Source organism: Mus pahari, chromosome 6 (assembly GCF_900095145.1).
Source record: "Mus pahari chromosome 6, PAHARI_EIJ_v1.1, whole genome shotgun sequence".
NCBI classification, from domain to species: Eukaryota; Metazoa; Chordata; class Mammalia; order Rodentia; family Muridae; genus Mus; species Mus pahari.
Window position 1 is genome coordinate 83,051,427 of NC_034595.1, and position 16,041 is coordinate 83,067,467.

Here is a 16,041-nt window from a genome sequence, read left to right on the forward strand (position 1 = left end):
GACTATGTACTGTGACATAGGCCTGTGCACACAGACTATGTACTGTGACATAGGCCTGTGCACACAGACTATGTACTGTGACATAGGCCTGTGCATACAGACTATGTACTGTGACATAGGCCTGTGCATACAGACTATGTACTGTGACATAGGCCTGTGCATACAGACTATTAATGCTGACAGGAAAGCAAGCTGGCTATGTGTCTCATGTGCAGACTCTTTGCTTGGTTTGGTTTGGTGTGGCTTGCATTGTTTTTTTTTTGTTGTTTTTTTTTTTGAGACAGGCTTTCTCTGTGTAGCTCTGGCTGTCCTGGAATTCACTTTGTAGAGCAGACTGGCTTTGAACTCAGAGATCCACCTGCCTCAGCTGGGATTAAAGGTGGGCAGCATCATGGCCCAGTCACTTGTGGATGAGCTTACATGCTGGGGACACACAGGTCATTCTCCCATGGAACCAGCAAAAGCCACAGGTACATCATTGTCCCCTTTTTACAGGTGGAGAAGGTTGAAGGGTGGAGAGGTGAAGTTGACTAGCAGGCCTTAAATTTGGTCTCCAGTACCTGGGATTCTAAAATTCAAGTTCAACCCCCTTTATTTTACAAATGAAAGCTCTGAGGCTGTGCTACAGCAGTGACCCCAGAGGCTGGGTGCACAGAGAAGGAACAGAGATGAGTCAACAAAGCCTGTACCAGCAGCCCGGGGGTCCAGCTGGAGCTCCCTCTATTTGCAGACAAAGGGTGATTGCTCTCCCAAAGGACAAAACAAGCCTGGTTGGGCAAGGAGGATGACAGCAAACTGTGTCCCTGCCCACCACTTAAGAGGGATGGCACTTGGCCAGAAATTAATTAGCTGTCTCAGTTTGGCAGAACCCAGGGACTGAAAGTGGTTAATTATAATGAAGCCCAGAGAGCTTACTTATCAAGGGGAAGGTTGTGGCTGGGCCTCGGAAGCAAAAGGCCCCAGAGTTGAGTGTGAGTGGAGAGACCTGCCAGGCTGTAGTTAGCAATAACCAGGCCAAAGGCCTAGCTTCCATTGGAAACCCAGAGCACACTCTGAGTTCTCCCTTCCCTCATCCTGACCCTGCTTGAGGATGGCTAGAGTGTGGGGTGAACTGTATCCAGATACTGTGGAAGAATTTGGGGCTGGAGAGATGGCTCAGTTAGGAAAGTGTGTTCTGCGTAAGCATGGGGACATGAGTTCAGTCCCCAGGAGTCACAGAAACAAGTGATGTGGTGGTGCTAAGGAGGCAAGACAGACATTTGCTGGGACAGACATGCTGGCTAGGTTCCCAGCCTGCTCAAGCCAAGCTTTGTGCCCCAGCTTCCAGTGAGAGATCCTATTTCAAAAAACAAGGTGGTTGGTTCCTGAGGCACGACACCCTGAGGCTGATACTAGGGGTGTGTGTGTGTGTGTGTGTGTGTGTGTGTGTGTGTGTGTGTGTGTCTGTGTGTGTCTGTGTGTGTGTGTGTGTGTCTGTGAATGTCTGTGTCTGTGTTGTCTGTATATCTGTGTGTCTCTGGGTGTCTCTTCTCTGTGTGTGTCTATGTGTATGTATATGTCTGTGTGTATATATGTCTGTGTCTATGTGTGTGTATATGTCTGTGTCTGTGTGTGTCTGTGTGTGTATGACTGTATATGTGTGCCTCTGTGTGTGTCTCTCTGAGTATATGTCTGTATATTGAGTGTCTCTGTGTGTGTCTCTGTGTGTCTCTGTGTGTGTCTGGGGTGCGGGGGGTGGGCAGGGGAGAGGAAGAGAGAGAATCAGAGAGTCCTTCAGTGTGGAAGTCCGTGCCCGGATTTCCAGAAACAGGGCACGACCCTCCTACAAACCATATGTGCCAGGCTCCCCACCCCACACCTACTCATAGGAACAGAGATGAGTAGTTGAGTGTTTGAAATAGAACATAGAGGTTCAGCGTGCTTCAGTGGTAGGATCATCATTGCTTATATGTACAACACCCAGGGTTAGATAGTCTGCACACAGGAAGGGGTCCCTGCTTTGATGGGACACAGGGGTCACTATTGCCAACCATCAGAGAAAATCCCCCTGGAGGAGAGAGTTACTTGATAAAGTAAGTGAAAAGACAGTGGTTGCCCTGGAGGGGTGGTGGCCTGCCATTCTAGCGTGGCTCCTGTCCCTTTTATCTGGCAGCTAGTGGGTTTCTGTTGTAGAGCCCAGCAACTCTACCAATGGATCCAAGTGGCTGTTAGAGACTTAAGAACTATTTAATGATGGCTTCTTGGGACCAGGGTCTGAGTGAGCTAGGAACAGGGTAAAGGATGAAGGAAATGGTTTCTGCTCTAGGAGCCAGAAAGGGGGAGGAGTCAGAAAGAGGAGGAGCCAGAGATAGGGAAAAGCCCCAGGAGGAGAAGCCCAAGAGAGGGAAGACAGCGACAGCACCATAAAACCTCACTGAGCATCTCTCTGTGTGTCAAGATGCTTATGCACAGGTCAGAGGTCAGAGGTCAGCTTCCAGCCTATTCCTCTATCGCTTATCCACCTTGTTCTTTGAGACAACATCTCTCAAGGAGTCTGGAGTTCACCTTTCAGCTAGGCAGGCTGGCTGGCCCATGAGCCCCTGGGACCTGCCTGTCTCTGTCTCTGTCTCTGTCTCTGCCTCTGCCTCTGCCTCTGACTAGCACTGGGGTCACAGAGGCATGTTGTTAGAAGTTTCTGTGGAGGTTCTGATAAGCACAGACTTGTCTATATCTCTGCTATCGTTTAAAGGGATCTCAAAGTTCCCACAGTGATTAAGTGGTAAGAGGAAATGGTGTTGAGGAAGAAGCATTAAGTGAGGGGGGAACAAACAAACAAACAAACAAAAAAAGCCGGGCAGTGGTGGCGCACGCCTTTAATACCAGCGCTTGGGAGGCAGAGGCAGGCGGATTTCTGAGTTCAAGGCCAGCCTGGTCTACAGAGTGAGTTCCAGGACAGCCAGGCCATGAGGAGCTCCCAAGATGGATCCATGTGGTACCCACCTACAGTCCAAGAAGAGTGTGAAGCTGGTCAGGTGTGATGACTCTCAAGTGGCAGAGGCAGATGAATTTGAGGCTATCCTGGTCTACATGGCAAGTTTTAGGGCAACCAAGGCTACATGATAAGATCCTGTCTCAAAATAAAAATAGTATTTTTTTCTGGTCTATTCAACACAAAACAATGTCCTCCCATTTTATTGAGGTGGCTGACGACATCCATGGCTGAATCTCTGTCTGACCTGGAATTCAGTAGCTGACCCAGGCCCAGCCTTGGCTGTGGTCTCAGGATAGCTGTGGCCACCATGATGTCAGGCATGGTCTCCAGAAGCAGGTAATCACAGACATACTGGGGACTTTGTGGGTAAGGGACCAGTAGAAATGTCTCCAGGAAAACCTTTCCTGAAGCCTGGAGACTTGAGAGGATACACAGCTGCATGATCTGAAAGCCGAGCACACTGTTGTCTGCCTGCTCTGGGTGTGTGGGCACATGCGCATCTGTCTTGGCTACTAACACTCCCTCCACAAAAAAGTTCTTTGCTAACTGCATGGAGATTTGCCATTTATATGGCGTGAAGGCCTCATCAAGGGTCTGTCTGCTCACACCTGAATGGGCTTCCTTCCTGGAAAGCATGGATAAATAGCAGTCTTGTTCCAAGATACAATATTTCCCTGATCTTAACAACAAGTCCCAATTAAGAAAGGACTTTCTGAAGGTCCCTGAAAGGCAGTCTTTGCCTGGCACCCACCATGCTGAAATGCTAACAAACTTCAGATTCTCAACCTCTTTTATAAAGAGGACAGAGTTCCTAAACGCAACACAGCTCTTCTTGGGCATCAACATGACGGCAGCCTGGTCTGACAAGACTAGAAAGTTCTTTATCACTCTTTGTCGCCTAGCCCCCTCCTCAAAGTGATGGGAACTAGGAGGCACTTGAATAATGTCATCGCACTTAATCCTGACATGAATCAGTGAGCAACGACCCTGAGCACGGCCGCAGGACGAGGCATCTGGGAGACTAAGGCTCAGAGAGGCAAAGGAGCCAGCCCGAGGCCCCACAACCCTGTCTAACCTTTACCTTTGTAGTCAGCTCAGTTAAACGACAGCTAAACGACAGTGTCCGGCGATCAAACTCAGGTATGGCTGTGAAGGAGTTTTATAATCAGCTGAGTTTAAATGAAGGAGATTAACCTCGATCACCTGTGGGCGCCCTATCTGAAGAACAACCCCCGAGGGCCTCCGAGATGGCTCAGAGGGCAAAGGTGACTGGCACCCAGCAACGCAAGCCTGATAACCTGAGCTTGGTTCTTGGAACCCAGGTATAGGTGGAAGGAGAGAACTGATTCCACCAAGCTGTCCTCTCACTTGGGCTGTGGAATGTGCCATCCCCCACGTAGCCAAACTGAATGAAGTATTACTGTAGAACACTGAGACCTTCCTCTTCCCTCGGAAGAAGAATCAGTCTCCTGTGGAATGCAGCAACAGCTTTACTGCAGGGTTTCCAACCTGGAGATCCTTGTACCAACATCAGATGTACCTACCCATAACTACAGAAGCCCCCTCCCCCAGAATGGTAGCCCGCTGGCTCTTTTTCAAAGATAAAAGCAGAATCAATAAAGACTTAAGCTAAGCTCCAAGCCAGGGAATAAGGGTCTCTTCACCCCTCACCCAGACAAGAACATGGGCAATTGATTGTATCGTGGGGGGTCAAGGTTATAAAAGCCATCATGGCCAGGCGGTGGTGGTACACATCATTAATCCCAGCACTGGGGAGGCAGAGGCAGGCAGATCTCTATGAGTTTGAGGCCAGCCTAGTCTACAGAGCAAGTTCCAGGACAGCCAGGGCTACACAGAGAAATCCTGTCTTGAAAAAAGAAAAAAAAATATCATTCCTGCTTAACAGGCGGGTTATTTTCGCATTAAGTGAGGATTTGGGTCTTGGGTCTTATGAGCTGAGCAGGATAGTATGGCTGCTCTGCCTTTAGTGATGATGGTTTTGGCCAAGTCTACGTACTAGGCTTCGTTAGGCTGCCCCGGGTGCCCTGGGGTGACCAGGCCTAAGGAAGCAGGAAGAGCGCCTCCTGGCTACCCGCCCATCCAGCAGCTCCACTTGCTCCCCCAAGGAGTGATGGAAAATCACCAGACACCGGGCACTTTGGGCACTGGCAGGATACAGATTTGTAACCAAGGGAAGCAGATGCTCACACATACACACACAGGTCCTGCAGGGTTATCCGGCTTGGCCGGGAGCCGCAGTTTCTCTCCTAACTTAATCTTTATCCCTGGGTCCCAAGTGCTAGGCAGTCAGGCCACAGGCATCGTAGCACCAACCCTTCTTGTAGGAGTCAGGCTGAGGGCCACACAAGCCCCTTAAGGGCACACAGGCATCTTCCTCTGGCTAAAACACCCTCCCAAGCCCACCTCTGCTCAACTGTCACTTCCCATATACAGCGGTATTCCCTCTGCCCCATCTTTTTTACCTGTTTCTGTTTGCTTGATTGCCTGTGGATGGTTTGTGGTTTTTTAGCCCCCCCCCCCCTTGAATTTCTGACCCTCTGTCTCCCAAGAGCTGAACCTTCAATTGTACACCACCACTCATGGCTGATTCGGAAATGGGAATTGAACCCAGGGCCTCTCAGCACATAGGCAAGCCCCTCCTCCAGCTGAACCACGTCCCTAACCACATGTCTGTCTTCTACTGACTTATTGTCTACCCTTTCTCTGTTAAAATGGCAGCTTCCAGAGGGCAGGGACTGTGTCTCTGCCGTTGCTTTGTTCCGGTTTCTGGAAGTGTGTCTCAAGCTCAGGAAAAGCCACAGACGGACGGGAGGGTGCCACCTGCTGCCGATGCAGTAATTTAGTGCCTCGCGCAGTTCACAGATGAGAAAATGGGCTCAGCAAGAGACTTGGATCTGAACTCATTCGGCCACCTCTCCAGCTGCTGCCACTGCCCCCAAGAAATCTGGGGTTTTGTAGGTCTGGATGACAGTGTTGGGAGTCCTCATAACTGCCCTATGTAGTCCCAGCACTACTGGCAGGGGTGGGACGTAGCTGTGCTTGCACGACTTCCACTTTGCAGGAGAAGTCAAGTCATCCTGTTACATAGGGAGCCATGGGACAGAGTGGCCTAAGTAAGTCTGTCTCAAGTAAATTTTAAAAAGAACCCATTTCTTTTACTTTTTAAATCTTTTTGTTGTTGTTTTAAACATTGACTCAGTTATTTTTATTTTGTGTAGAGGTGGAGTTTTAGTTTGGTTGGTTGGTTGGTTTCTCTGCATGCCCTTGAACTCAATCTGTAGACCAGGCTGGCTTGAAACTCATAGAGATCCATCTGCCTCTGACTCCCAAGTGCTGGGATTCAGGCGTTTACCACTAATGCCTGGTGTGTATATCTAGTGACCAGCATGCATGTGTATGCACCATGTGCAAGCCTGGTGCCCGTGGAGGCCAGAAGAGGGCATCCAATCTCCTGGAATTAGTTACAAACAACTGTGAGCCAACTGGCCAACTGTGGATGCTGGGAATTGAACCCAGGTTCTCTGGAAGAACGTTGATTCCCTGAACTGTTGAGCCATCTCCATCCCAAGATCACACCCCTCTTGCTCTGCCCTCACTTTCTTTTATCACACACCCTAATGTTGTAGTAAATATCTCAATCTGGACTTTCTACCCTGCCTTTGATCATTCAGTTCCCAGATAAAAGACATACAACCTTCATATTTGTTATAAGCCTTTAATGCACTAAAGCTGGGCAGAGGCTGCCCAATCAATAACCCCGAGTTATAATTTGCCATGTTCCACCTTGGCAGCCCTCGTGGCCATGTGTTCTTTCTTTCTTTTCTTTTTCTTTTTTTAAAGATTTATTTATTTTATGAATGAGTACACAGATGGTTGTGAGCCATCATGTGATTGCTGGGAACTGAACTCAGGACCTCTCTGCTCCAACCTCACTCGCTCTGGCCCAAAGATTTATTTATTGTATATGTAAATACACTGCAACTGTCTTCAGACACACCAGAAGAAGGAGTTAGAGATCTCACTATGGATGGTTGTGAGCCACTATGCAGTTGCTGGGATTTGAATCAGGACCTCTGGAAGAGCAGTCAGTGCTCTTAACCGCTGAACCATCTCTCCAGCTCACCATGTTTTCAAACTTTTTACCCCATGGCATCTTCTCTCTCCACCTACTCTCTCCCGAATGGTCCTTCCCCAAACCCCAAGCCCAGGAACCAAAACTCTACCTAGTTCTCTTCCCCCCTGCTACTGACTGTCAGCATCTTGGTTGTTTGTTTGTTTGTTTTTTGGATTTTTTTCAAGACAGGGCTTTTCTCTGTGTAGCCCTGGCTGTCCTGGAACTCACTCTGTAGACCAGGCTGGCCTCGAACTCAGAAATCCGCCTGCCTCTGCCTCCCAAGTGCTGGGATTAAAGGCGTGTGCCTCCACCGCCCCACTGACTGTCTGCATCTTTATTTAACCAACAGTTTTTAAATTAAGGAACAAGGTCACATAGCATTAATTTGTGTATGCAACCAGGCCTTGGGGGCCAGTATTTAGCATTACAATACAAAGCAAAGACCAAACCTTAACTTGCTACCCCATACACAAAAAATAAAAAATATACTTTTCAAAATATTTTTATGTGTATGTATATATTTTGTGTATGTGAATTCATGTGCACCATGGGTGTGCAGCAGCCCACAGAAATCTGAGAGGGAGTCAGATCCCTTAGAACTGAAGTTACAGGAAGTTATGAGTCTCCGGGTGGGCACTGGGAACAGAACCTGAGTCTTCTACAAGAGCAGTAAGCACTCCTAAACACAGAGCTATCTCTCCCACCTCTCAATAAATGTAATTCTTAATTTTTTTAATGAATAAGGTAAGCTTTCAACCGCAGTCCTCCATGTTTCAATCCTTGCATTTGGTATCAGTGCTACATCCTGAAGAGGAAGGAGACCCAGGCTTCCCTTGCTGCGGTTGGTTTGGGTTCTATTGTGGAACAGGGTCACACTCTGCAGTCCTGGCTGGCCTGGAACTCACAGAAATCTGCCTGCCTCTGCCTCCCAAATTCTGAGTTCAAGAGGTATGAGTGCAGCTGAGGTTTTTGTTGTTTTTAAGATTTTTTTTTTTAATATATATAAAGGGGGCGGGTCTGGAGAGATAACTCAGTGGTTAAGAGCACTAGGTGCTCTTCCAGAGGGCCTGGGTTTGATTTCCAGCACACACATGGTGGCTCACAACCATCTGTGATTCCAATTTCAGATCTGATGCTCTTCTGAGCTCTGATAGTACTGACTACACATGTGGCCCAGACATATATATGGCAAAAATCCATACACATAAATACAAATAATAAATGTTTAAAAAATTATTTGTGAGCCGGGCAGTGGTGGCGCACTCCTTTAATCCCAGCACTCAGGAGGCAGAGGCAGGCGGATTTCTGAGTTCGAGGTCAGCCTGGTCTACAAAGTGAATTCCAGGACAGCCAGGGCTACACAGAGAAACCCTGTCTCAAAAAACCTAAAAAAAAAAAAAAAAAAAATTATTTGTGTATATGTATCTCCATGTGTGTCGGTGCCTAGAGGGGCCAGAAGAACGTGTCAGGTCCCTGGGATGGAGTTATAGGGAACTCACAAGTTGGGAGCTGAGATTTAAACTAGTATTCTCGAGAAGAACTTCAAAGCTTTGTTGCTGTTGCCGTTGTTTTAATTTATTTTATGTATGAGTGTTCTATCTGCATGTACACCTTCATGCCAGGTGAGGGCATCAGATCCCATTACAGATGGTTGTGAGCCACCATGTAGTTGCTGTGACTTGAACTCAGGACCTCTGGAAAAGCAGCCACTGTTCTTAACCTCTGAGCCATCTCCCCAGCCCTGCCCTCCCCCTGCTGCCCCTCGATACAAGGGTTCTTAACACTGATCTTCTGACATTTCCTGAGTAGGAATTCTTCTGACCTTGCCCAGACTTTGAAGTTAAAGCTCTGTCTTTTCACTCCTCGCGGTAGCTAGGGAGGCTGTGAAGGACGAGCTTCGCACGCCCTTCCAGGCCTGAGACAAAGCCACTGATTTCTGCAGCTGTGCTGGAAGCTGTAAATCAGTAGAGCACAGCCAGGCACCCCACCCCACCCTGCAGCCCGCAACTGGAAACGGGGCCCGCATCAGCCTGCATGTTGGTAACTTGCTAATTTAAGCCGGGCTTTCTGTTCTACCCTGCGATTACCCTCCTTCCTGCGCATGTGAGGATATTCTGGGTGGCCAATTTGATTTCAAAGTCCCAGGATCCTGAGTTTAATGAAATCATGCCTTCCCTTGCCTCTCGAAGTCTAGAGATCTGGCAGGGATGTGGGTGCAGGGGTGAGTCCTCGGGTCACAGCGCTTGAGACTTATTCTTGGGATCCCAGCTGGGCTGGGGAGACCTGAATGTTGGCCCAGTCTTATCTTTTCTTATCTGAACCTCTGGCACCAAACTTCCACTGATGGCTTTCTTGTGTCTGCTTTATCCCTTCAGCCACAGGAAGCTCTCCGTATAGGACAGCAGCCAGTTCTTCCTTAAAGAGGTTTGACTGCAAGAAAAGATTGTACAGAAATTGTGGGAGGAGTCTACAACCACAAATATTCAAAATAGTCATAGAACCCAGGCAGGGTGGCACACACCTTCAGTCTCAGCACTCAGGAGACAGAAGCAGTCAGATCTCCAAGTTTGAGGCCAGCCTGGTCTACAGAGTGAGTCCCAGGACAGCCAGGGATACACAGAGGAACCTTGTCTTGAATGCCCTGCCCCACCAAGAAAGAACACCCCAACTAGCTCACTCTACACTGATAACTCAGCATTTAAGAGCACAGTAGTTCCTACAGAGGCTGGAGGCTCAATTCCCAGCACCCATTGAGAACCATTGGTTGGTTCTCAGTCACTTATAACTCCAGTGTCATGGGACGTGATGCCCTCTTTTGGCCTCTGCAAGAAGCAGGCATGCATGTGGTGCATGTACAAACAAGTAAAACGCTCACACATGAAATTAAATCTAATTTAAAATTAAAAGAAAAGGATGATGGCAGGCCTGGAAAAATGACTCCGAGGGCTGGGCAGTGGTGGCTCATGCCTTTAATCCCAGCACTTGGGAGGCAGAGGCAGGCAGATTTCTGAGTTCGAGGCCAGTCTGGTCTACAGAGTGAGTTCCAGGACAGCCAGGGCTACACAGAGAAACCCTGTCTCAAGGGGAAAAAATGACTTGGAGGTTAAGAACACTTGTTTGTGTTGCCGAGGACCCAGGTTTGATTCCCAGCATCTGCATGAAGGTTCACAACCATCCATTAGTTCCAGTTCCAAGATATTTGTTGCCCTCTTCTGATGACCTGCTTGGGCATCAGGCATGCACATGGTACACATACACACATGAAAGCAAAATACTTATACTTATAAAATAAAATAAATAGATCTCTAAAAAGTAAAAATAGCAAATATGGTTTTTAATTGCAAGTTGCTCAATAGAAGAATACACTGACAATATAGCTATCAAAATCCACAAGCTTTTAAAAACATTTATTTTTTTATCTTATGTGTATGAGTGCTTTGCCAGCTAGTTTGTCTATGCACCATGCTCATGCAGTACCCTCAGAAGCCAGAAGAGGGCGTCAGCCTGGAGTTACAGAAGATTAAGCTCCCATACCTGTCTGTGCTGAGGTTTGAACCTAGGTCCTCTGGAAGAGCAGGAAATGCTGTCTACACCTGAGCCCTCTCTCTAACCCTAAACCAGCTTTTAAAATACTGTTTCCCTTATCCCTTCAGTTTTGTTATTTTGAAACAAGGTTTCAATTTTGTATCTTGGGCTAGTTTAGAAGGCAGGATGATCAGAAACTGAAACCCAGTGTGGGCTTCTGAGAAAAAAAATCTCACTATTCTGGTCATTTACACAATCTTACAAAATCCATATGACTGGATCCTGATTTCCCTAAGCAATCTTAATTTCATAAAGACAAGTGTGTGTAGAAGCAAAGATGGGAAAGAAATATATACAAATGACTAAGCTTTTCTCTGCAGTAGGATTATGGGTAATAGCAACCTCTACTGAAAGGTCTCCTTAGGTCCTGAAGTAACTATCTAGCTATCTTTAGTATAAAAGAAAGCTTCTGATATCGACCTGATAAAGTTTCCCTGTAGCATCCAGCCAGAGCTCCTCCACAGCTTAGTAAATGTCACCTGAGTGAATGAGAGGGGAGCCTTACCCCTCCCCGGCAGGGCCAGCTTTTTACATATTGCTTCTGAACAGCTACTGACTGCCTGGAGCTGGCTGGCACCTCATGACTTCCTTACCCTCAGCCTGTAAGGGTCTACCATCCTCCCATTCCACAGAGCAGAGCACTGAGGCACAGAGAGATAATATGTGTATTGTTTAAGCTCACTTAGAAAACCGTTACTGGGGCTGGTGAGATGGCTCAGTGGGTAAGAGCACCCGACTGCTCTTCCGAAGGTTCGGAGTTCAAATCCCAGCAACCACATGGTGGCTCATAACCATCTGTAACAAGATCTGACGCCCTCTTCTGGAGTGTCTGAAGACAGCTACAGTGTACTTACATATAAGAAAGAAAAGAAAAGAAAAGAAAAGAAAAGAAAAGAAAAGAAAAGAAAAGAAAAGAAAGAAGAAAAGAAAAGAAAGAAAAAGAAATTTAAAAAAAGAAAAAAGAAAAGAAAACCGTCACTGTCTGATGATGGCCCCTGTTTGATGATCATTGTGTAATAGTCACTGTGATGGCCACTGTATGATGGTCACCACGTGATGGTCACTGCATGATAGCCGTTGTGTGATGGACAGAGTGTTATGGCCCCTGTGTGACTCTAATGTCCAGGTTTGCAGCTGCTGATATCAAATACCGAGGCCTTGAGATTGACCTAACCCTAGCCTCCTCTCTGTGCATCTCAAGCCCAGTGGTTAAGGTATGGTTTGGGGACTCAGGTCTAAGACCAGGTCTAAGATGGGCATGGTGGTGTGTGTCTGTAGCCCTATTATTTGAGCAGTAGATGAGACAGGAAGAGGGGACGTTAACATTCACCCTCGATATAGCAAGTTGGGTCCAGCCTTGGCTACAGGAGACCCTGTCACAGAACAAAAACTGAGCTTGCAATGCCTTTGCAGTGAGAGGCACTTGCTGCCTCTGAGCCCATGTCCTAGTCTATGAATGAGAACAGAAGGGGCCACTGTAGGACTGCAGTGCAGGTTGGAGAATCCCTAGGTTCCAGAAGAAGCTCAGGAGAGACTGTGTCCTTGGTGACTCCTCCCACTCACTCCACTGTATCTGTGACTCACATACTCCCCAGGGAACGATCCTAAGACCTGGGAAATGGCAGATCCTGGGCAAGACCAGCAGGCCCTGGCCTCGGCTCACTCTCCACTCCTCCCGTTTTGCTTCATCTGAAGTCATTGGGCCAGTTTCTGCCTGCCTGTTAGGTCTAGCGGGCGTGAGTTTCAGAGAGAGGTTAAGGAGGCTGGAGGCCGGGGTTTAGTTACCTGTCCAGGGCTCTTGCCACTGCCCAGCACTAGCCTCTGAGCCCTCAACACTTGCTCTCTGCCTGCCTGCTCCACCCCTTCACCAGACCCATCCTCTTGACCATCATTCTTCACCAATGGCTCTCCTGACACTCCTGACATTCAAAGTGCCTTGACTTCCCAGCATGCTGGCCCGAGCTTGGGGCCACGAACCTGTCCAGACTCCAATTTCACATCCAGACTAGCAGCCAGAGGCCCAGCACACTGTCTGTCCCAACCACTCTGGCCTGTTTCCAAGCCTTCCCCTCAGGGTCTCACTCCTTTCCCCCTGACGCCCTTGTCCCTATGCTCTGGGGCACTCCTCCGACATCTCTCTGCAACTTCTTGAGATTTCTGAACAGCAGAGACTAAGTCAGTAGACTCAGACTGGCTCCAGGCACTACTGAAGCTCAGAACATAGCGGACGCCTCTGCTTCCGGCAATCCCGACCACCCTAGGGAAAAGGACACCACTTTTATGGTTTTCATGCCTTTATCCTGCAGCCTCTCTGCCTTCAAGGCCACCAAGGCCTCAGGTGAAACCCTCTGCTCCCTACTGGACCTCTACAGTCCGTGCCTTTCTCTGGGCCTGAGATGCGATGGCCCGCCCCACTCCGCCTCTCCATACAGCCAACTGCAGCATCTCAGACACCTCATTGTCCAGGTGTCAACTCTGGATTCCACAGCTCTAAGAAGCTGCAAGAGTCGCAACTAACCTTGGGTCCCTGGAGCATGGCTGTTAGGGGCCAGAGGCTATGGGAGGCTTGTGCTCAGAGTCTGGGCATCAAGGGTTCTCATGCCCAGTGTGGTGGAACACGCCTTCAATTTCAGTAGGGGGCAAGGCAGGTGGATCTCTATCAGGTGACTTCAAGGCCAGCCTGGTTCTACATAGTGAACACAGCCAAGGCTGTGCCAAAAAAATAAAAAGAAAGAAACCTGAGGCTGGACAGGTGTGTCGATGATTAACAGCAATTATTATTGTTATATTTGTTGACTGACAAAACGTGTGCCCTTGCAGGACCAGAGACGGGGCCCACTGTGGAAACTACCGACAACATGGCCCCAGCTACCCACTCTGCACACCTGCAGCAGCTGCAGCTGTGCTGGTTAATCCGAACCCCCAACACACACCAAAGGCCTAGGATGCGTCCCGATGCCTGCTATTAGGCCATTACCTGGATGCCTCTGTTTAATCTTCCCAACAGCCTATTGTGGGGTTTGGGGGTTGGGGGAGGTGGGTAATGAGGTTTGGGGAAGGTTGGTTTCTCTGTGTCGCCTTGGCTGTCCTGGAACTCGCTCTATAGACCAGGCTGGTCTTGAACTACTCACAGAGATCCGCCTGCCTTTGCCTCCTGAGTGCTGGGATTAAAGGCGTGCACCACCACTGCCTGGCCCCAACAGACTATTCTAATCGCCGGACATTCTCAAATGAGGTAAATGAGGCTCGGGAAAGGTGAGCTGTTTGGCCAAAGCCACGTTGTTAGGACATGTTGAAGTTGGGATAGAAACAGGGCACCACCTGGTCCACAGCCATGACCTCTGCACTCCATCATCTTTATGGAATGTCTTCCGGGTGAAAGTCCAGGATGTGAACCCCTAATCTGAGCAAGAGCAGGGACAGAGGCAAGAGACACATGCTGTCTAAACAAGACAGGGTCTTAGTGCTCCCAAAACTCATCTCACCAGCCCCGGGCGCCTTGGCAGCAAACAGAGAGGAAACCAAAATTGCTCATTGCATATTGTGGAGCCTGCTACGAGCCCTTACCTCGGTCTGGGGTCTGCAGGGGGTGCTTTACTTACGTGAGTGCGTCCACAGGTACAGATGAGTTGGAGACATTTTGCTTTGTTAATTTAGGCAGTTCTCAGCCTTGCATGTCTGGAGGCAAGTACTCTACCATTTAGCTATACCCCAAGCCTGTTATCCTAGACTGGCCTCAAATTCTCTATGTAACCAAAGCACGGCTTTGAACTTCTGAGCCTTCTGTTTCAACACCCCCAGGACTGGGATTACAGCTATGGAACCACCATGTCCAGTGTGTGGTGTGCTAGAGACTGAACACTACAAACTAATGTAAGGATTCACACATGCTGCAGAAGCTATCAATTAAGCTACATTCTGTGGCCCCTAAAGCCCTTACTAATAATCTCACTCTATCTATCTATCTATCTATCTATCTATCTATCTCTCCCTCTCTCTCTTCTCTTACTTTGCCTTTAAATTCACTCTGTAGCCCAGGCCTCAAGGAGGATAGATCTGCCCTGAATCATATCCCGTGTTCCTGACCACACGGTCCCTGGGGAAGGGAAGAGAGAACCCCATGGCCAGTTCACAGGACTATGAGACTCTCCATCAGAGAACACGCAGCACAAAGACTGGTGTTCAAAGTCATCTTGGGTGCCTCCATCACCTGTGACCTAGAGGTTTGACAAGAAACAATGCAAATACACTCTCAGTCTCATACAGAATTACAAACTAATGACTTGGGACAAGCACACACACAGCAACCACAGAAGATGACTACTAAGTGTTCCCACAGCCCGGAGCAGACAGCCTGTCCTGCTGTATGCTCCAAAGACCTAAGGTATTGTGTAGAACACCTCAGCTCACCCTTGTAAGGTTTCAGAGGACCGAACACACACACTACCGTCAAATTGCCCAATCACAAACTGCGTGAGCGGCAGACACACAAAGTGTTGCCAAACTGTTCCACCTCCATGATGCAGAAGCAAAGAGATATAAAGGATGATTAAATGTTATGTTGTTAGGCTAGTGCAAGCACACACACACACACACACACACACACACACGCCCTGTCCTCATAATCTCAGAGGACCTGGCCTCTATGCAGGGCATTCAGGAACCCGGGGAGTCAGGGTTGGGTATCCTGGTCTACAAAGAGTAGTTAGTGTCCACTCTGACCCTGGGACCAAACCCCCGCGACGCCCTCGGCTGACTCACCGGACGATGCCAAACATGACGAGCACGTTGCCCAGCAGCCCCACGGCGCACACAGCCGAGTAGAGCGCGGTGATGGCGATGGCTAGGGCAAGGGACGAGGCACTACGGGCTCCCGGGGACCCCGACGCATTGGCGCCCGCGCTGGGGAAGGCGCTGGGAAAGGCGTCCGAGAGGTTGGCGAGGGGCGAGGACTTCCGCAACATACCGACAGAGGGCACCAGCTCCATGGCGCCGCGGCGTCCGTCTCCACCGTGCGCCCTGGGCGCAGGGACCCAGCGAGTGGCACGCGGAAAACGGAGGCCACGGCCCCGACGCCGCAGGCTGCAGCGCTCGCTCCCGCCTCCTCCGCCCGGTCGACCGCCCGCAGTGCTCGCCCAAGCCCGGGGAGCCCGGAACCGCCGCGCGCACCACGTGGTCCGGAGGCGGCCGCCAGTCTGCGCCCGCGATCGGGGGCGGGCGCTGCACCACCGGGCTCCGAGCTGGGCCGGAGAGGCCTCGCGCGCGCTCCCTGCCTGGGCTCCGCTGACTCCAGGTGCCCCCAGCCCGGCCCGGCCTCCCGCCCCACCCCCGTGCCACTTTGGAGTCAGAA

The 16,041-nt window shown here is 49.4% G+C and overlaps 1 protein-coding gene across 1 annotated transcript in view; it reads right to left on the reverse strand.

Annotated features, from left to right (window-relative positions):
• Positions 1–15,701, reverse strand: part of Oprd1 (opioid receptor delta 1) — a 32,108-nt gene extending 16,407 nt beyond the window's left edge. Inside the window, exon 1 of the mRNA XM_021200233.2 lies at positions 15,453–15,701. Coding sequence (XP_021055892.1) covers positions 15,453–15,679 — 227 coding nt within the window. The 5' untranslated portion in view covers positions 15,680–15,701. The remainder of the gene's footprint in view (positions 1–15,452) is intronic.
• Between the last annotated feature and the right edge of the window lie 340 nt (positions 15,702–16,041).